The sequence below is a fragment of the Melospiza melodia genome, chromosome 9 (assembly GCF_035770615.1).
Source record: "Melospiza melodia melodia isolate bMelMel2 chromosome 9, bMelMel2.pri, whole genome shotgun sequence".
NCBI classification, from domain to species: Eukaryota; Metazoa; Chordata; class Aves; order Passeriformes; family Passerellidae; genus Melospiza; species Melospiza melodia.
Window position 1 is genome coordinate 29,491,282 of NC_086202.1, and position 21,392 is coordinate 29,512,673.

The 21,392-nt window shown below is 40.8% G+C and overlaps 1 protein-coding gene across 4 annotated transcripts in view; it reads left to right on the forward strand.

Annotated features, from left to right (window-relative positions):
• The window catches only part of ARID5B (AT-rich interaction domain 5B), a 116,015-nt gene that overhangs the window by 66,946 nt on the left and 27,677 nt on the right, over positions 1–21,392 (forward strand). For 3 of the 4 annotated variants that reach the window (XM_063164040.1, XM_063164039.1, XM_063164038.1), the window contains 3 exons: positions 10,963–11,075; positions 17,252–17,456; positions 19,799–19,851. In XM_063164040.1, the coding sequence (XP_063020110.1) occupies positions 10,963–11,075; positions 17,252–17,456; positions 19,799–19,851 (371 nt within the window). Of the gene's footprint in view, positions 1–9,372; positions 9,468–10,962; positions 11,076–17,251; positions 17,457–19,798; positions 19,852–21,392 lie in introns of those variants that run through there. The other variant, XM_063164041.1, reaches the window with a different exon arrangement.

Consider the following 21,392-nt stretch of genomic DNA (forward strand, 5'->3'; position numbering starts at 1 on the left):
AAGAGGACATTTGGGGAAAAAAAAAAAGCCAGTAGTAATGTATCAAAGCAGCATTCAAATAAAATAGAGGTTTGATATCCTTACTTAGAATAGACTGGAAAATGCATTTGTTTTCATGTACTTTTTTTTTCGTGATGTGCCTGATTGACTTGTTTTAATACTGGTGTTATTTACATTTCAGGGATGGGCCTCTATTATGCAGGAAATTGTCCAAACCCCTCAGCTGTATTTTAAATTGAAATTATTTATTTTATGAAGTGATTGTGCAGACTTAATTTAGTAATCTATTATTAAATCTATAGTTTCAGGCTGTATAAAGTCTTTATATAGCATGAAAATTGGCACATATGAAGATCTAGGCTATATATACACCTGGTTCTGTATATTAAATCTTTGACATATGTTGTCCATTTTCAGAAACAAATAAACTGCTGCTTTTGAAAACTCAGCTTCTCTTCCATATTAGGGAATTCTGCAGACTCCCTATGTTCCTTAGCTTCAGTATAATGCTAAATCAGTTTGTACATGAGTCTATTTTTAGTTATGAATGAACTTTATGGAGTGCAGCACACAGAGCGATTTCAGAGATTCTCACTCATAAAACCCGTGTGTCATGCGCCTCAGTTACAGCTGTAAACATTATGCAAGCTCTGGGCTTCCTGGGCCGGAGCCCTGAAATCTCCAGGGGGGAAAAAGCATCCCCCTCTCGCCCTTTTGTGCAAAATATTAGGCAAATAGTAAATCTGCCGTCGTGAGATCAGGTTAAATTGTGTGACCTTGGCTGTGGCGGGCAGGCTGCCTGGCGTGGCAGCAGGGGGACGCTAGAGGGCAACTGAGAGTTTTCTTTAAACCAGCCGAGCTGGAGATGGTTTTTATATCAACTGTTTAAACTCGGTGAGGATTTATTTTCCTGTCTGCAGATTTCACATCAGTAACCTCGGAGTTTCCATTGACAGCAGATAATAATCCAAGTGAAGTTCTTGTGGGGGAAATGCAGCGGGAGCGGGTCCGCAGCCTGCTCTTGCCCAAATAAGGCTTTTTTTGCAGACCCCATGTGTTAGATAATGATCAACTGACAGTCGGTCATGAGTTAATAATGCTGGATGCTGAAATATGCATACCATGTGGTATACAACAGTTCTGCGGGGAGAGACAAACACAGCTATAATTAGACATCTGAAACACAAGGAAGTGTGTAAATTGTTTAATAGTCTTCCACTTAATTCACTCGGATAATTTCCTAAGAACCAGTATTGACTGCGGAAGAATATTGCACAACTGACTGCATATTTAGTTTAAACCCTGCCCTGCTCCGATAAATTTATGAATACAGCTCAGTTTTATTTGGATTTTTCTGAGTGCTAGAGATTTGCTGAGGCCAAAATGAAGAGATGAGTTCAGTTTTGTTTGTGTTGATGTTTGGAATGATTACACCAAGTCTATGGGGTTTGCACTCATTTAAACTGGGCACGTGATCTTACAATCAGGACTTTAAAACCACCATTTTTGGGGTGTTTTGGGACTTGTACAGATTCCCTAGCTGCCTATACACAACCTGACAAAATTGCCAGAGCTCCACTTCTGTGTTTTGTGGGTGAAAAAGTGCAGATTCCTTCCTGTGCTCAGCAGTGCTGGGCAGCATCCTCTCTGCATCTCAGCAATAACACCCCATGTCACCCAGATCTCCCAGGGTGCCAAGGCTTTGATGCCAAGCTCTCTGCAGAAGTGGAATTGCCTCTGAACCCTTTGCTGACTCTGTGCACTGTGGTAGGGGTGACTGGCAAGCCAAGTGCTGCAAGTGAAGTTGGTGATGACCCAGAGATGTGAATGAGCACAGGGCTTAGGCTGTGGCTGCTGCTCCTGCCTCCACCTAATGCCTTGTGTAGTTGTTGTGGTGGCAGCTGAATGTAGGCATCAAAGGGGAGAGCTTACTCTGTAGTTTCTGCTTGTCACTTTACTAATATCTTCATGCAGGTTGATTATGCCTAACAAATTTTGATTACTTTGCAGTACAGTGATCAAGTGCAAAGGAAAAAAAAAAAAAGGAAAGGAAATTATAATATTCTTACACACAAAAAAAGAATCTTATATAATCAGTTACAAATCAGAAATGCAAGAGATTATTTAAATAATATATTTGTCACTTTCACATTGTGCACAACTTGATGATCATTGTTTCCTACCTGGCGTTGTTATTCCCAAAAGCAAGGTCTTGGACACTGTCCATTTTATCCTTCTGGCATGAATTTCTGCCTGCTTATATTCGTGCACAATGTCCATCAGTCAATTAGCCCATCTCATCCATCTCTCTGCGTGGCTACGACTGGTTACGTTCCTGTTGTATTTCTGAGGTATGTAGGTCATGTCTCCATTGGGTACTGCTGACTCTGCTAGACAGCAATTACACAAACGCTGCCTTTTACTGGAGAGAAAAAGAAACGTTGTGAGGAAAACTGCCCTAAGATTTGCCTTCTATTTTCTCCAGCCCTCTAATGGAAGGTCTGCCCTGAGTGTTCTGATGAGTTTCGATCAGACAGGCTGACTTACATGGCTTTGCTGCGCGTTTTCACTTCTCGCTGCCATGTTTGCATTGCCTTTGTCTTGGCTGTTACATAATCTGTTAGAACCTGCTCATTTGCTTGCTCACTTTCCTTTCTTTGCTTGCCTTTTTTAAATTTTTTTTTTAAATTATTATTATTGTTTTGTGAAGTCAGGCCTACACTTCCTGAGTGTTGCTCTGACCCTCCAACAGAAACTGAAGCCCCTGTCTGCTGGGTGCAGCCTCCTGGGGGATGGAGGGCCTTGGGGCTGGAGATTGACTGAGGATTTCTGAGGGAAAGGGAGATTTTGTGAACCTATGTCTGATCCTGTGATGCTGCCCAAGCACAGGGTGTTTTGTGGTGAGATAGGAAGATTTCTTTGTTCAGGGCTTGAATGTTTCATTTGCATTAGTGACAGAGAGCGCCATGCTGGCTTGGTTGTGTTCTGTGCTGAGCACAGGCTCAAAGTTGTGGCTAGCCCCAGTTAGGTCATCAGATGTCCTTGCATGCTCCAGGTCTTTACGAGTTAGGCATGAACTTTGCTGAATCAAGTCTGCAGCTCTTCGTGTTCCTTGTCCTGCATTGCTCAGTACTTCACTGTGTTTGATCCTATATTCATGCAATTTCTCACCAGAAGAACCACTGAGTCATCTAATCTGGTATGAACCCCAAGCAGTGGCTCATCAGCCAAAATTGCTGGCGAACTCTTTCATCCAGTTCACCACCTTTTTTCTAAAGGAGAAGGGAAACAGCTGTTTGAGCAAGGAGCAGAGCCAGACAGCTGGACGCCTGGTGGTGCAGCCAGCCGGGCTGCTGCAGCCGCCCGCAGCGGCCAGGCTCTCCTGGCAGCAGCCTGACTGAGGGACACCCAGCCCCAGTCTGATACCTCAACCCTCCAGACCCTCAAATTCATCTCTTGCTTCCTGCACTGTGCACACCAGCTTGTGTCTGGCGCAGGCTTTTCCAAAAGGCCTTGAGAAAGCCGGTTATACACATGCCTCCATATTCTGGCGCTGGATCAGGTATGGGGACTGCAGTGCCTGGGCATGCCTGGTTATGCCTCCTCACTCCTGTGTGCCAACTTTTTCTCACCTTTGAGGAGCTCCTGTTACCTGGTAAAGTGACTGCTCTGTCATTTTTGCTCAAACCCACCACAGTTTGAGTTTTTCTGACCTCCCTGAAGGCACTTATTCTGTTGGCCACAGCATCTTCCTATCAGTGTATGTTGAATTTCCAGTGGGGAGTGGCCTATGAACAGTCACCCTTGGCTTGATCAATAGGACCTGTAATCCCTGTTTGCAGGTTTCATGCTGGAGCTGTATTGAGGAGCATTGTGTTTTCCTGGTCTGTTTTCCTTCTGATTACTCATTTGTATGAGTCAGTCTTAGGACTGTGCCAGTCCTCATGTCAGTGTGAATGTAACTGTCAGAGGCTTTATATTTATTTCACTGATTAAAATTTGTAATACTTACAAGGTTAGGAGCAGCCCCTGTGGAATCCCACCAGAAATCTTTTCATTTGGTAGAAATTCCCCACTGATGCCTACATTTAGCCAGTTCTTAATCCATTCAATATACGCTTGAATAAAATTACGTAGTGCTGGTTTTTAATCAAAGTATTATCTAATATTAAATCAGCTGTCTTACTGAATGCAGGTAAGTTCCAAGTGTGCAGCTAGTTTCTCTAACCAAGCTTATAGTTTCAAAGTGTAAAATAAGGTACTTTGTTTGTTTTTCTTTTCTGTTGTTTTAAGATCTGGTTTCTGTAAAACCAAGTCAATTGACTGGCTTTAATTATATTCTTTTGCAAGCATATCATCTGGCTTCTTTGCAAGTATGGAACAAATATTTACCAAACACCTCTGCCTCTTTTTGAATCATTAGTAATAGTCCTGTCATCTGTAGCCAGTAATAGGCCTACACCGAATTTTTTTGTTACTATTATTTTAATTTCCTCTAAGGTCTACTTGAATGTCATGTATTTGTCAAGCATAGATTTTTCTCTGAAGTCTTCAGCTTTCCATTTCAATTTACTGCACTTCATAATTTCCAGCACATATATAGATTTTGTCCAGGAAAAAAAAAAAAAAAACACAACTTTTTTTCCATTTTTTAAAATCCACATTAGTCAGCAGGTCATATAGAAGTCCAGATCAAGGAAAAGTCTTAATATCCAACCATGCTGAAATAAAGAAAAAGAGACTCCAAGCCTCATCCTGAACTTTATCTCCATCTTCCATGGAAAAAAGAACCATTCATTTTTTGGCAAAATTCACCACCTGATGTTTGCAGTGCCTCTAAATTTTCAGTTTAAAGCAATGCTAGTCTGAACCGTAATTCATGAAAAATACTAGCATTTTGCTTCCTTCAGAGATTGTCTGGTCAGGAGGGGGGTCAAAACAACAGTCTGCAGCAAGTCATATGTCTCCACATTAATCCACACAAGAAAGTGTCTGTTTCACTTATTTCCAAATGGGGAATGTTTTCTTTAGAGAGGTAGCAAATTGATTTTCCCCACATGTAGCAAGGGATATCTCATTTCCAAAACAAAACTTTCAGAAATGGCTACACAAGTCCACTCTTTCTCCATGTGGGTTAGAATGCAGCATGAATCCTGAATGTTTCCTGTAAGGTTGTTCACTGCTGTTCTCTAGAGTTTCCAGGTCAGGCCTGGCATGTTCAGTTGTAAAGAAAGGAATAAACAAGTGTTTTCATTTGGAAAAAGCCTAGTAAAAATAATTTTGATATTTGGGTTGTTTCATGTCAGCTTGAGCAAGCATGAGGGGTGTCTGTGTGTGCACAGAGAGGCTGTGTGACCTCCACAGCTTTTGGTGAGGGCTTGAGTTGTTGGTAGGTGCTCACCAGTGACTTCCATAAGTGTGCTTAGGATGCTGTTGAGACCTTCCCCAAATGGAATTGATAGTGATGTTTCCTAAACACAGGTCTGGGGGTTTTTTAGTGCAGACTGATACTTTGCTTTCTCTTCCAGGCACTTTAATTTCTACCCTTTCGATGCAATATTAGGTTACTTACAGCTTGCTGCTTCTCTTCATCAGCTCAGCATGCCTGGGCAATAAATGCCCCAAGCCCTCATTTTTGGGCCATGTTTCCTGGAGGCAAAAGCTTTTAAATAAACTTTCAGGGGTGAAAGGAAAATAAATTAAATGTGAAGGCCTGAAGTCAAATGCAGAAAAGGGAATGAGGGGATGGAGATAAAATAAGGAGATGATGGTGACAGAGAAATCAAGGAAGCAGCTGGGACTCCACAAAATATGCAAGATTAACTAAGCTTTGAACAGTGTTTGAGACCATGCTTAAATACAGCAGTATGCTTTTCTCAACTTCCAGATATTGCAGAATGCCTGAAGCCCCCTAGAGGGGTAAGTGTTAAAGCCATTAAACCTGTTAACTTTCTATTCATTACGTTTTAAAAGGTGCAACCTGTAACCATGTTTTTCAGCCAAGAGCTGACTTTTGCCAGGCTGCATTAGGGATGTCCTCAGCAACCAGCTGTTTGCCACCTGCTAACAGGCATGGTCAGTTCATGGATTTTGTGGAGATCTGGGGCCATTCTTCTCGCCTTGACTTTGATGGCCAGGCACCTCCATATGCCACCTCCAGCTTCTATTTGGCACCTGGATCATGAATAGCTCTGGGATCTGACACATGCTGCCATTTCCACCTGCCTCAGAAGGGAGATCTCCTAATCTGTTCTGTATGTACTGATGGTTTTGCAGCTTAGAGCCAAGGATTCTGGTATCACAGCTTTTGTGCAGAAGACGTGTGAAGGACTGGCACAGTGCTGGAGGATTCTGTGAGGGGGCACTGTGCAAGGTGTCCTTCAGGGAAGAATGGCTGTGGATGCATTTGGCAGCTGTGCTGCCACTGCCTTGTGTCTCTTCTGAATCCAGCACCACTGTTCATCCCTGTTCATTCACTTCTTGCAACTTCCACTGCTCCACCTAAATCTTGGTTTGTGATTACCTCCCTCTGGTACACTCCCAGCTCTGCATTTAGAGCTCACCTGACTCTGTGAGCCCACCCTAAATGTAGACCCAGATCTTCTGCTGGCCCTTCCTTGTCAATGGCCGTGGAGATTTTTAGAAGCTCAGTTGGTTTTTTTTTAAGTGATTTTTGCAGTTGGCAAATATGCTGTTGTTCTTCCTTCATCTTTTCACAAAACATAGTCATAGAAAACAGCAGGCAGCCAGAAGAATCTGGTTGGCAGTGTAAGTTGTAAGTCTATTAGCAAAATATGGCAATGGCCTTCTTTTCCTTTTTTTTTTTTTTTCTTTTTTTCTCCTACTTTTGAAGTGTGTCTGAGAACCTGGAGTATCAGCAGGCAAGAATCAAAAGTTGTATCAGGAAATAGTTACCCAGGTCAGAGAGGCCTGGAAAGGCTAGAACTTTGATCACGGGCATTACAGTTGCTTAGATGTGCTCTAGAGTAAGAAATGTGGAGCAAGCAATTAAAAGATACATGTTTTAGGCATGAGTACAGTACTTGTTTACTTACATGGTTTGCTGAGCAGCCAGCAAGGTCCAAGGTTATTTTGGGCTCAACATGAGTAAGTGATCCAGGTATGAAAAATGAGGTAATGCATTCCAGGCTCATTAAAAACTCTTGGCTACACCACTGATTTTGACAAAGTGCCAACATAGCTTGACCTCAGCTCTGTGAAGGCCACTATTTTTTTTAACACCCTCCCTATAACAACAAATCTTCTGCATCAGCCAAAATACGTGAATGTAGAGAACAGTGTTATTGGGAGAGTTGAACTCCCTGGACCTCCAGTGATAATCAAACTCTGAAAAAGAGGTCATTTTACAGTAAGTGACCTGCTAAATTCAGGTACCCCAAAACAACAGCCATTATTTCTTGACTTGTTCATGTCATTATCAGTGTGGATGTAGCTCAGGTGAGGCTGACCTGATAACAGGGAGATGGCAAGCCCTGTAATTACTTCCCCATCCTGGATGCATAGGAAAAAAAGGTGGCAGGTGAATGTGCTGTCTTGTTGTGGCAGCCCATGTTTTTCCATTGTAAACAGTGTTAATGGCCATGGTTGATTTTGGCAGCTCCACTTTTGGGTATTTATCTTTCCCCTGCATAGAACTTGCCTTTCTTGGGGTAAAACCAGATCTGGGAGTTCTTCTAGGCAGTGGCAGTGGGCCTGATAATTTACACGTTGGCAAAAGGCAATCACTTTGTCAATTACACGGGAAAGAAAGTTATTTTTACTGGTACTGTGTTGTCTCTCTCATACTCCTGTTACAAGCACTCACACCAAAGAGGTAGCAAATAATGCAAACTTTTTTCTGTACTTATTTATTCATTTTTTTACTTCAATTTTCTTTGCTTATGCTCTCGCCTTCTGGGAATGTGTAAATTATCAGGCCTCACTGCCACAAATGCTTTCAGAAAATGAATTTGAATGCCATATGCACAAACACATGAAGAAAGTGAATCATTTTGGATATTCTTAGGTAGTCGTGCCAGAAGTCCTTCTCATGTAGAAAACAGAAGAAAACCCATAGGATACTCACTTAGCTGTCCAGTACATACTGAACATCCAACATCATCAGGAAAACTGAATGTGACTAAGCCACAAAATGTATAAAATAGCTCTAAAATAATTATGAATAACAAATTCAAGACACTTGCAGCATGCTCATGAATATGTCAAAAATTAAACAAAAGATGACAAAATTGAAACATGAATGTGACTTGTAAATTATTTCTTCTGTCCTAGTCATATTTCCTCACTCACAGGAACAAAATGAATGTCACTGAAATGCAATAATCTTCAAATAATGTGTTTATTTATAATGGTTTAGGGAGCAAATATTAATGGCTTTGTTTCAAGTGTGATTTGGGACTATGTCAAATGTTTTCTTTTACAGAGTAGATATTAGATGCCAGGACCTTCTCTTCTGATAATAATTCCTGTTGCTGCTTTCTTGTTAATTGTGTGTCAGATGTGAAGTGGCTCTAGGTGATTTAAAACCATACCGTGGGGCATGTGGGATGGTCCTTGTGTGCTGCAGACAAACCTTCCCTGCTGCAGCTCCTGAGCCACAGGGAGAATGCAAATACCCCATTTCATAGTGGGTTTGTGCCAGTTCTGCTGTGGAAAGCTCCAATTCAAACAGTGTTTATATGCAAGCTCAATATACCTGGAATTCAGGAACAAATGCCCTCTTGCTTTTAAAGCTTTTAGCAAAACATTAGCAGTGCTTTATAGTGTGATGCAAAGTACAGTGCCAAAACTCAGGATAACAAGTGTTTTTGAAAAACATTGAGCCTTGAACTAGTTTCTTTATTTGTTAAAAAGTAAGAACAGAATGAAGGAACAAAAGAAAAGACAAATAGCTCGCATGCAAATATGTTTGATGGTAGCTCAGCCACATCCCTCTTTGGCCATTGGTTGGGCCAGGCCTGGGGATCCTTTCATTCAGAGGTTAATCTTTTAATACGTATGCCAAAGTGTAGTAAATTGAGAGAACATTTCTGTTCCCTTCAGTACCTTTTTAAAGAACTCAGCGAGTGCTGAGGCAGCCCGTGGCTAAGGATCTGTCCGTCCCATCCAGGTCGTGTGCCAGAAAACTCCCCGTAGGCATCAGGAGGACATCAAAGCTGGAGCGGGGTTTATAAATAAGGCCGGGCGGCGTGGCCAGAGCTGGCAGCCGGCGCTGGAGCCCTCGGAGCTCATCCCACGCTCCCGCCGAGCCGCTCATCTCTGTCTGGATGAGTAATGGAGCGGCTGGGGGAGGGGATGTGTAAGCACCGAGCAAACACCCGGTGCTCGGTTTGTGTCACACTGACATCCACACCACGTCGGGACTCCAGCGGCGTGGTGTGCAGTCACATGCTGTAGCATTCATGAGTACTGATATAAATCAGGCAGATGTTTGTCGGCTGGAATGGGTAATCATTTCTTTCTCTCTTTGTTTGATTTTGCATGTTAGCCTCAGATGACAATTTCAGAATTGCTTTCTGCAGTATTTTTCAATAAGCAGAATGTGCTTCACTGGGGATAAATGGAGATATTTCTGTAGGGAGATATATGTATTTTTAGATAGACACAAATATGGACTTACTCCCATATGCACACGCATATATATATACTCATACACATATAGATTTATTTTTTTTACCTTACACCAGTGTTGGGGGAAGAAAAAGGATCTTTTTATTTTAAACCCAAAGGTTTTCTTTTTCTCTGAACAGACCAAATAAGAAAGTGCTACTCAAACTATAAAATCAAATTAGCACCCTTTATTGTGTTTGCAAACTAATTAAAATGTAAAATGTCCTGAAACCACTGGCTTACTGTGTAACAAATGAAAGATTAGAAACAATTAGAAGACACTCAAGAGGTTTGTGATGTTTAGATTTCTGACATTGTTCTAATCATCCCTTTAAGTAAGGAAAACAATGGTTACCTAAAAATTAAAGGTTTGAAGGAAATTATCTTCGTCGGTACAGTCATTAGTTAATGATTGTTTATCATTTTAAATGTTGCCATAGTAGTCCAAGGCTGATTTTTAAATCTGAAAGCAGAGGGGACATGTAATAATGAGCAAACATCTGCTTCATCTATTATTTCTATATATGATCATAATTTATGTTGTAATAGCACTATTGAAAGATGAGTGTGATATTTTTTATGATGATCCATATCCCATTCCTCGTGTGGCTCAGCGCAGCTAGGATTTAGTCACTGTGTTATTTCAGAGGTGTTTTATCTTAAGAATTGGACAAAACTGAAAGTGATTCACATTAATTTGTATGTGTGGTATGTAACCCTTATGAAACAATCAATCACTTATTTCAGTACTTGTCAACTTCCAGAACTAGTTGTTAAGGGGTTTTTTTGATCCCTTTCAAGACTCAGGGGTAATTTTTTTATTTTTTTCTTAAACTTTTTTAGAAAAACTTTGACAAGACTGACAGGATATATAAACATTTCTTGGAGCTGTAAGGAATTTCAATATTTCAGAGCATTTCCAGTGCCAGATGTTTCCCAAAGTTGGAAATAGCAGTTAGTACTCTTGCTTGAAGATTAGAAATAAAGGCAGCAGGGTCATTAAAATTGCCTGTTAATATTAAATTTTGTTCTTTTTTGTACCAGAGAAAAATATTTGTGCTTTCTCTCTGATTCCTTGGGAGACCAGTGTTTGACTTAATATTAATTAGTTATGTGAAAGTAGAATAGATTAGCCTTGGGGGATATTCTATAGAAATGTATAGTGTGTCAAGATGTAACCACAGAGGACAGGAATCTCATAATAAGCATTTACTGTAGACAGATGTGTACATTTCTGTGAGTGATTGTAGTGGAATTATTTACTATGCTTTTGGCTGTTAAGAATCCAGTGTGTATGACAATGTGCTCAAAGTGTTCTCCATTAATTTTCAGCGCCAAATCTTAAAGGCAGACCGCGCAAAAAGAAGCCATGCCCACAGAGAAGAGATTCATTAAATGGCATTAAGGATTCCAACAATAATTCTGAAAGCAAAGCTGTTGCCAAGGTAAATCACTTAATAATACTCTTTTCGGCACTCTCCTCTGTTTTAGGTGCAACCCTGCCTTTGTTTCCCAGCATGCGGTTTCACATTTAGAGTGTAACTTATTTTCTTGAGGAGGTAAACTTAATTTTTTTCAATAGTTTTATTTTTCACTTTAAATCATGCCTGTGTTCAAAGTTACCAGCAATTATAATCACCTAACAACCTAATGCTATCAGCTTGTTGGTAACTGGTAGTGCTTAAGCTTTCTTGGCATCTAGTGTTAGTTTTCACATTCTGTGACACACAAACATAGTGTGTGACAGTATCTAGGAATTAAAAATAAACCTGGGAGCAGCTCACCCTGTTACAATGTACTTCTAAATATAAGTTTGAAGATAAACAGACTGTGAAACAAGAGCTGCCTCAGTAATGGTTTCTAAGAAGCAAACACAAAAGGCATTACCCTGATGTTAAGATCTCGACATTTTTTAATTGGAAAAAAAAATAAAAGATAAAGGCAGGAACTCAATATGAAAGCTTAAAAAAAAATCTGGACTGTTTTTTTAATACTTACTGCTGAGCTGCATGTTCCATGGTTTGCTGAATAGTGCATGCATTTACAGTGCTGCAGTGCTTAGCCCATACTGCAAGTAAAAATGGGATCACTGATTAGTGTTTATAGACTTAATCTCTAAGATATTTGTGGGTTTGTGTCCTTTCCTTAAAATATTTTAAAATGGAGTTTCTGTAGTATAAATTGCATCCTATTTTGTATGTTGTCTGAGTGGTTTTAGACAGGAATTTAGTTTTCTCTTAAAAAAAAGAGCAGCACAAATGGCTCCTTTCAAGATGATTTAATTAGAAACTCTAAGGTGCAAAGATGGAAAATTACTTAAAGCAATAGTTGATTTTTATCTGAGACAGAACTTTGTCGCTTATACTTTTAAGCTAAACAGCTAAAGAGATTTACATATATTCTTTAGCTGTTTAGCTTAAAAGTATAAGTGACTTTTTACACCAACTCCTCCCAAATCTATTGTTTCAATAAATTAGATGGATGTGTATCTGAAAAACACTTGCATTGTTGTGACCATCTCTTTAGGAAATACAGTGGATCTATAGATCCATGTGCGTTGGTATTGTTGTACACAGTGAATGTCCTGGGAGATTAGGAGGTTAAAGAGGTCAAGTAGGAGTGTTCTGCTCTCAGTTTCTCACAGGAAGGCAAATTAAATTCCACCTCCTCCTCCTCCTCCTCTCTAGGAGTTCAGTTAAAATTGTGCCTTCTGTTGATGACGATAAAGGAGGCTGAAGTTCATGATGAAACTCTGCCCTTAAGTCATTGTTTCTCTTCTTTTTGGGCCCTCTTGTGCTCAGCTGGAGTCTGTACTATCGTATTAGACAGCCATGGTAAGAGGTGATGGAGCCTGGTGTGTTGAGTTGCAGGGTCCTGCCAGATGCTATAGAGTTTGTCTGAATGTTTTCTCTGTGAAAGAATACGCAAAATCCATTGTGTGAAAATGTCTCAATTTGCCTCAATTCCCCCTCCCCCCAAGCCATTTTTCATGTCAAAATATCCACAGTGCACTGTGGCATGGACCATATTGTCAAAGCACCCCAGACTGTAGCACAAGTAGCTCTGCCTCTTCAGCCCCTGATATATAGGTATTAGGTAATTAAAAACAACAATAACACTTCATACCAAATTGTTTATCCTCTCTGTTTATCTTTGGGTTCACTACTAGTCAGATGGGAGGATATTTCAGATAAGAAGTAATTCCACCTATTTATCTAGTCATACTGTGCTCATCATTGTGCAGATATTAATAGCATTAATTATCTTGGCCAGCTTAATTTCATTATAAATAATAGACATGCTCATGATATAATGTCCTTGCACGTAGTCACACTGACTTCAGTGTGGCTCTTCACATCAATCTGTGTCTCAGGGCTGTGGATACACTTCCCTGAGAGGGGGACAGTGAATCAAACCCTCCACAGCAGATGTACTGCACTTTGTGCAGACCCTGCCTCTACCTTACTGGGGACAAAGGAAAAGGGTATTTGAAGAAGGGGAGAAATAGAGATCACCTACCATCTTCTCATTGCTGGAAACTGTTAGGATGTGGTCATCTGCAGCTCCATGTTGGAGTTCACCATTGATTATCCTCTGTGAGTGCTCCGTATCTGACTAATGCTGACAATGGGTCCGTGGAGAGCAGGATTGAACACTGCTCATGTAAATGGGATTAATCCACTTCAGTCAGATGCTGAAGCATTTAGCAGTCCTGGCCATATTCTTGTTGCAGATAAAATCCCTTCTGACCAGAAGTTGTGCAGCTTGCATTGTCAGATCCTGTCACTCAGTGTCTGCCGCAGCCTCATTTCTCACTGGTGGGGCGATGGCTCTGATGGAGTTGCGGTGGCTGAATGGTTTGGGTTGGGAAATGGCAGAAAGGGCATTCCAAAGGCTGTGGTTTTGAGCCTGTCAAGACCAATGCAAGCTGCACAGTTGTCATGGCTTGCTGAATTTCATGTTCTCTACTGCCAGTGACTAGAAAGCTTAATTCTTAAAACCAACTTCTCATCAGGCATGTTTGTCTTGAGCTATCAGCAGATTGTTGTGAGGGTTTCACAGTTAACCTGACAAGGAAAAGTGGCTGGTTGGGTAGGAGCATTTCTGGGTCAATTCCAGTGTAGGTGACTTGTTAGAAATGGAGTGATGGGTCACAGGTAGTGTGGTCCTGGAGCTGCCAGGGAAGGGTGACTCTTTTGTGTGCCACTTCTTGCTTTTGCTCTCTGTATCTCTTTGGTGGTCACTGCATCAATTTTAGTGCCTCCTGGGGAAGATGCCAGGGGAGTTCCCTCCACGGCTGGGAAAGGAATACAAGGCCATCTACTCCAGCAGGATCAGCTCTCCTGGAGAGGGATATATCAAGATCTTCCCTTGAAACACTCCTAGGACTCTGGAGGCTTTCATACTTGATGTGTCATCAGTACTGGACAGGCTTTTGGAACTTGGGGGCTCCAGCAGATGACCCTCATTGTACCTGCTTCATGCTCCCAGAGAATGTTCCCAATTCAAAGTGTGTTCTAATGCTTCTTAAAAATGGCTGATCTGACCATTTTGAGGAACTGAAGGGATTAACTTGTTAAAAATGGAAATTGTCCCCAAATGGATCTATTAATTACATCTCCTAGTGCAATTGCTGAAGTAAACCTCTCACCTTATTTGTACGACAGGATCTGGGAAATGAGTTTAAAAGTTGCCAGGATATGCTTTTCCTGTGGCAACAGGTGGCCTGGCATGCTCTCAGACCTGGAGATTTATTCTGAGTGCCTCGACCATTATCTGATGGAAACTGTAAAGTGCAGATCTGCTGTGGTCTGTGTTGTGTGTGACCTCTGGCAGGAGAAGACAGACACACAGTTGTACCCATGAGTGTTCACTGACCATTTGGTCATGGATCATCCACCTCTGATGGAACGCACAGCAGGAGATGGTCAGATGTTCCAGACCCCATCTCAGTGCACCTCCCTCTTATCCAGCTTAACCCAGCCGTGGCACTAGGTTTGTGTTTTGAAAGAAAAGGGCAGTTTGTGATGCTTGGAGCAAATCTGGTATCATTCTCACTGATTTTGTATGTTTATGCTGGATTTACACTGGTGTTGCCCAGAATGGCATTTGGCCCTTTTTGTTTTCATTAATCATTGGTCATGGCATTCATCCATATTGCCTGTCAGATGATGGGGAGGTTCCAGAAGCGAGGTTTGGACCTCAAATGCTGAGCAGATGAAGCATTGTAGCCTTCACCAAAGCTTTGTTGAACCCAATACTGATTGGAGTCAGCCCATTGCATTTTGACACCTCTGATTTCCACAGGGGCTTTGACCTTGCTTCTCTGTAGACACAGAGAGGAAGGTTGTGTGTACCACGGGTTTTTCCCACTCCTGGTAGCTTTCTTAACATTACTTTGCCTTTGTCTCCTTTAGGGTAGTATCCCTTGCCATTAGTTTGCTTGCACAGCTGTGAGCTTTGATTTCACTTAGAGTTCATGCCCAGGTTGTCTTTGTAAACATAGTTCTGAATTGTCTGGTTTGGAAAACAATCCAAGCAAGTGGGTGAGAAAACTGAAATATTGTTCCCAGGTCCAGTGAATTTGTTCCAAATTTGCAGCTCCAATTAAAAGTCCTAGAATTACTGAAGTCATGCATTCCTTTTGGAAGTGTTAACCCAGTCTTTGGTGAAGCACTGAAACGTATGACAGTGTAATCTAAACTTTGGAAGCTGCTAAATAATTTTTGTGAGATGCCAAAGTACAAAAAGTCAAGGAATTACAGTGCTGACCTGAAAAGTGGATGAGGAAGTCCAAAGTTCATTTAATAGGAAAAAAACCAGTTCAGCTCCTCTGAGCTTTGGATGAAACCAATGATCTTCACAAAAGTTTAATCAACAAGCATATCTATTAATCTAAAACACAAAGGACGGTGTCTTGTGCTGTAGGAAGACAGCATCTCTTTGAACTGTGCAATTGGAGAGTATCAAGCAGTACACTGGACATACTTCAGCAGCAAGTGATCAAGAAAAACCCCACAGGAAGCCCATTTCCCAGTCCCTGCTGCATTGCCTGGGAGGAGTGAGCCTGTACCCTGCAGTAGCCAATATTGGAGGTTTTTCAGCAACATCAGTTGCCATGGAAAATTGTGACCACTTGTCCACTCTGCTTAGGAGCTACCATTGCTTTGTCCAGCATCTGTGGAAAACTCTGGAGCAGATCACCTGAACTCAGTACTCTCTGCAAAGTTAATACCTGGAGCAGTTTAAAGATTTTGCTTTCCCTGAGCCTGAAATGCCAGAGTATCTTTTATTAAGATAATATAAGCATATTGTGGTTGTGGTCTTTCCAGTGATATTTGTTTACAAGCACTTACATAATGCTCTTCATAGCAGTTGCTTCCAAATTGTCAACAATATCCAGAAAGCAGCTGGTTTAGAAGTGACAGTTCTGAAGGAGGGTCCATGGGTTGCTTGAGCAAGAACTCCTGCCTTCCTGCACAGCAGGATGCCCCACTCTCCTCTGGTATCCTCCTAAAATACCAAGTGATGGCTCTTAGAGCCTCCCTGCTCCCTCTGGGAGCACAAAAGGACCTGTCTTGGATGGGCTGGAACTACTGGAATTACTGGAAGGCTCCTGACAGCACTCAGAAGCATTGATGGGACAGTGCAAATCCAAAATACATGTAACCATCTCCACTACCTTGTATCAGAGAACTTCCAGTATTTCATTGGAAATTTATTGATCCCATGATGCCATGGTCCCAATGTCTTGGTGATGTACAGGTTTTAAACATCAGGTTCTTAAGTGAACACTCGATTTGTAATTTGCTTCATTCAGTGAGAGGATTATCTTCAAGAGGGAGTGCAGAATTAAACCAGTCTCACTGGGTATTTTTCCTCGTGTATGAATACTGAGGAGAGGTGAAGTGGTTCCAATTTATTGATTTCCTGACTGGCACACATCTGCTGGGCAGTCCAGTGGGACACCTGGAGCTCTGGGACTCACGGGCATTGGGGATGCCAGTGTCTACCAGGAAAGTGTCCAGCTACCAGCCTCTCCCTTCTGCTAAATGCTTAGGATGCTCAAATACCCTTGACTTGAGTCCATGCTACAGCAGAACCTCCATTCTGTGCTGAGGGCTCTGCCTGGATAAAGCTTGCCATGGTTTGCATCTATTTTGGTGGGCCAAAGGAGAGAAGAATGTGTCATTTCAGAGCTGGCTGCTGAGCATTCCTGGAAGGGGCTGAGCACCCTCAGCTCCAAGGGTTGTCTACAGGAGTTGACAATGCTCAGTGTCAATCCTGGAACAAGGGTTATTATTAGACTTGCTAATGGCAAGTGTATGTGAGAGATAGAAGCTGTGACATAGCAATGTATAGTCATAAAAATGCAGATCTGGAGAGCATTACCAGTGAGTTATAATGATTTAAAGATGTGGCTGTTTAAAAATGTTGTGACTAAGATTCAGAACAAGACATTTTAGCTCTATAAATAGCTTCCTTTGTTTCCCCTCAAATACAGTCGCATGGTTTGGCCTTCATTTTTTTAAACAATCCATTCTGCTAGGAGAGGGTATTTGTTCCTTAAGTGAAAATTAAAGATTACCCAGATCTGATATGACATCTTTTCTTTTCCCAGGTAAAATGTGAGGCTAAGTCAGCTTTGCCCAAACCCAAGAGTAACAACACCAACTGTAAGAAAGGCTCAAGTGAGGATAAATCAAAGATTGCCATAGGTGAAGAATGCAGAGCTGATGAGCAGGCTTTCCTTGTGGCTCTTTATAAATATATGAAAGAAAGGAAAACACCAATTGAACGAATACCCTATTTAGGTTTTAAGCAGAGTAAGTATCCTTTTTCTCACTTTTTTGTTGACATTTTAGAATGGTTTGGCTTCTCTGGAGAAAGCAATTGCACACAAAGCCTATTTTAAAGCCTTATGGATGGGGAGGGACCATGTTTATCTCTACACATTTTCCAGTCCAGGCATTTCACTGTCTTATGCCTAGATTTGCATCTCTTCCTTCTGGGGTAGTTGCTGCCGGATATTTATAGGTTTAAATCCGCTGATTATGACTAGAAATAGGCATGTTGAAAACTCTCTAGTTTTCTGTTTTGTAAATCTGCAGCGTCTGTAATGCCTTTCTTCTGAGTTAATAATATGACGTATCTTTATTGTGCCCAGATGTTCTTTATGAAAGGACAAATATTAAAGGAAGACATTTAAAGGTGGTCAAGGAAGGCACAAAAGGGATCATATTTTTAAGCCCCAAAATGTGTTTCTAGTTAATAAATTACTGACTTTGGAGAATAAAACCAGACTGTATCTGCTTAATACAGAATGCAATCTTGAGAATTGCTTTGGCATGTACAGTTTGTAGTGCCACAATCTGTAAATTAATTGTATGTGGAGAAGATACAGTTGAAACTGAATTTTGCATAAATATTGCAGCACAATGTAGATCTTTCACAGTTTCCAACAAAAGCTGTAAATGGGGGAATTTCTCCTCCTTATCTATAGATTGAATGATGCTTTATTTCCTTAAAGGGAAAACACCATGGATTGAAATATTATTTACTCTAATTTATCTCCTAGATTAAAACCATGTGTTATTTTGATGAAGAATGTCAAACCTGTATGTTTTACATAACAATTTACATACCTAATAGCAATTGGCACTGATTGCAACAGGCCTCCAGCAGCCATTATAAACTTATATAACTCAGAATGATTACAGTGTTTGTCTGAAAACTGGCTGCTTGAAATGGGAGTAAAATTAATGTACTATGAACAGCTTCGTTGCATTATGCATTGATTCAGATTAAATCAAGGCCTAAGCAAAGCTCTTGATAGCTTTGAAGCTGTACAAGGTTCAATGAGGCTTTCAGAACATTTTGTGTTGAAGAAATTTTTTATTTCTCCCCCACCCCCCCATATTATTCTGCATTCCATCAAGCATGGAGACAGGGTGGGCTCAAAAGACAAGCTAAATTATTATTTCTAAAGTTGCCCACTGGGGGTAGGGCCTGCTGCTAACATTTAGCTGAAATACATTGAAACTTGCCTGACATTCATTATGAGGAGGGGCCTGATCCGGCAAGTACTTAAATACCAAAAGTATGCCAAGAAGAGCAGAAATGTTTGCAGGATGGGGCTCTGTATTTGTCCAGCAAGGCTTGTGCAAACATTGCCAATATAAATAGGTTGTTGGGAAGAGGCAGAACGTACAGTACAGCAGAGCATCCCCCCATGGAGAAGGAGATCCCATTCTCCATGGTCTGCAGCGTTATGCTGACCTCAAGTATTTGTGGTGTGTCTGTGGGGAATCACTGGTGGTGGAATTGTGCACACACCTTTGATAGGACTGACATGGATTTTTCTTCTAACAATTAAATTAGCTAAAATAAAAATTAAAATTAAAATTAAATTAAATTAAATAGACACCAGCAAGCAGTGACCCCATGGGACAGGGGGCCAGGATGAAAAGCACGTGAGAGGAGAGTAGTTCTGCAGGAAATAACAACTCTCTCCCAAGACATCTTTTGAATTGAGTTGCCTCTGTGCCCTGACCCCCCAGGCACAGGCAAGGCACAACCAGCCACAGCACAATTATTCCAGTAATGCTCATTCGTGCTCCATCTGGGTTCATTCACGCAGGCCCGCTAGAACGCAGCTTATTGTTCATTGATTATGGAGCCCATTATCTGAGCTGCAGTAAATATTGGATATTGTCTAATCAATAGGCCTGCTCTGTGAGCCAGTGTGTGGGGCTTGCTTGCTTGCTAATGAAACCGGTATTAAACAAATAATTAAAAGTAACATTCTTCCCAGTGAGTAATTTTTATTATCAAAGTTATGGAAACATGCTATGGTCATTATACCGTGTTTCTTATCAGCAAAGTCAAATGAGCCCATTACCTTTGTCTCAGTGTATTTTTCCAGTCCTGTTAAGGAATTTCTAAGTGTGTTCTCTTATATGTAATTAAAAATATATATAGTATGGGCTAATATTTACTCTTCAGATTATGTAAATACCTCTTTGGAAAATGTTTCGCAGGAGCTTTTTCAGGGACTGTGAGATTTTTTTTCTCTATTTTTCTTTTTTTAAAACTGTTTAATTTACATTTCTTTGAAATATGTTGGCTAATGCAATGCTTATCTAAATACTTATTGTCCCTCTAACAGTTAACCTTTGGACTATGTTTCAAGCTGCTCAAAAACTGGGAGGATATGAAACAGTAAGTGTTTAAGTAACTTAAATGAAATAATTGTGCAATCTAACTTTTCCCTGTTAGAAAAAAAAAAAATGTGAAAGCAAACAATCATTTGCTGCATTTTAGACTAGCTGTACTCATTGTGGGTTTATTGGGCCATTTTTGGAAATGGTCCCAATTAGTTCCAGATCTGGCAAAATTGTAAACTTGTCGTAAAAACTCCAAGTGGAAAACATATGTAACTCTTCTCTGTCAAGGAAATTAGTTAGGTCTGTAATTTTTTCCCATGTTGAGAAAGGGCTATTATTGTACAACAAGCCAAGATTGCATAAAAGAAATTTCACTTGGCAACATCCCTGACATCTGTTCATGTCTAATATGGGAAATGTATTAAAGGCTTTCAAAAGTAATCAGCATTGTCCATTAAGGAATAGTATGCTGCAGAATCTTCTCTTATTCCAAGTGTAAAAGATCTTTATTAGACAAGGGTCAGTATCACATAAACAGGAAGTTATCAAAGTAATTCAGAAAAGTCTCTGACACTTTTTATCAGCTAACCATATCTGACGAGAGCAGTTTATTTTTAGCTCACAGGAAAATTTGATGGCCACGGATCTTACAGCATGTATTTTGAACCAATAAAATATTAGAGCAACAAACTCAGATTAAAATCTTGAAATGAGAAGAAAGAGCCGCATTAATATGGCACATCGAGATGACATCTGTAATAAAAAAACAATTGACATAGGAAGATGTCGTCACTGGAAATATTTTCTTCGCACACAATGATCAGATTAAGTTGTTCAGTTCCTGCCACAGTTAGATGAAAGAAATTATTTTTGCTTTGTTTATGAAGTAATCTGGGACATATCTGTTCTGTAGAGAAATGACAAGAAGAAATGCACTATCAAGAAACTGAAAGTCATTTGAACCAAAATGCAGAACTCACTGTTTTCCTTCCTTGCAATAAAGCACATTGCTCTGTACATCAGCAGCCTGGGCTGGTTAGCATGGGTGTGCCTGAGATTTTGTAAAACGTGAAATCTAACATTCTTTAAAAAAATATGTGCTTGATTTGGCTTTTACTGTTGCTCTATCTTTCATTAATCAGCACATACCATGCTTATGTACAGGGGTGTGTGTAGGCATGCTCATGGGTATGTATGAATGAATAGCTGCCATAGATAGATCGTTACAGCAATTATGAGCAGTAATTGCTCCAGTTGTAAAGTGCAACGAAAATGAGGGCTGAAATCTTGAACTTGATCCAGAGCACCAGGGAAGGCCAGGAGGGAGATTGAAGGGAGAGTGACATGTTCAGAGTGCTCAGGGAGGCAAGCAATTTTGACAGCCATGTTTCAGGTTTGCTTGAGGGGACTGAGTACAGAAGCAGGGAAGCCAAAGTGGTGGCTTGGTGGAGAGGCCTGAGTTTTAGTGCCAGAGGGAGAGGGATGGATTTAGACGAGCTGAGGCAGGTGAGCCTCTATACCTGAGGGAGAGCAAGAACAGGATTGTGAATTTGTGACCACAAGGCCACAGAGCCAGGTTTGAGAAAGGTGACAGGA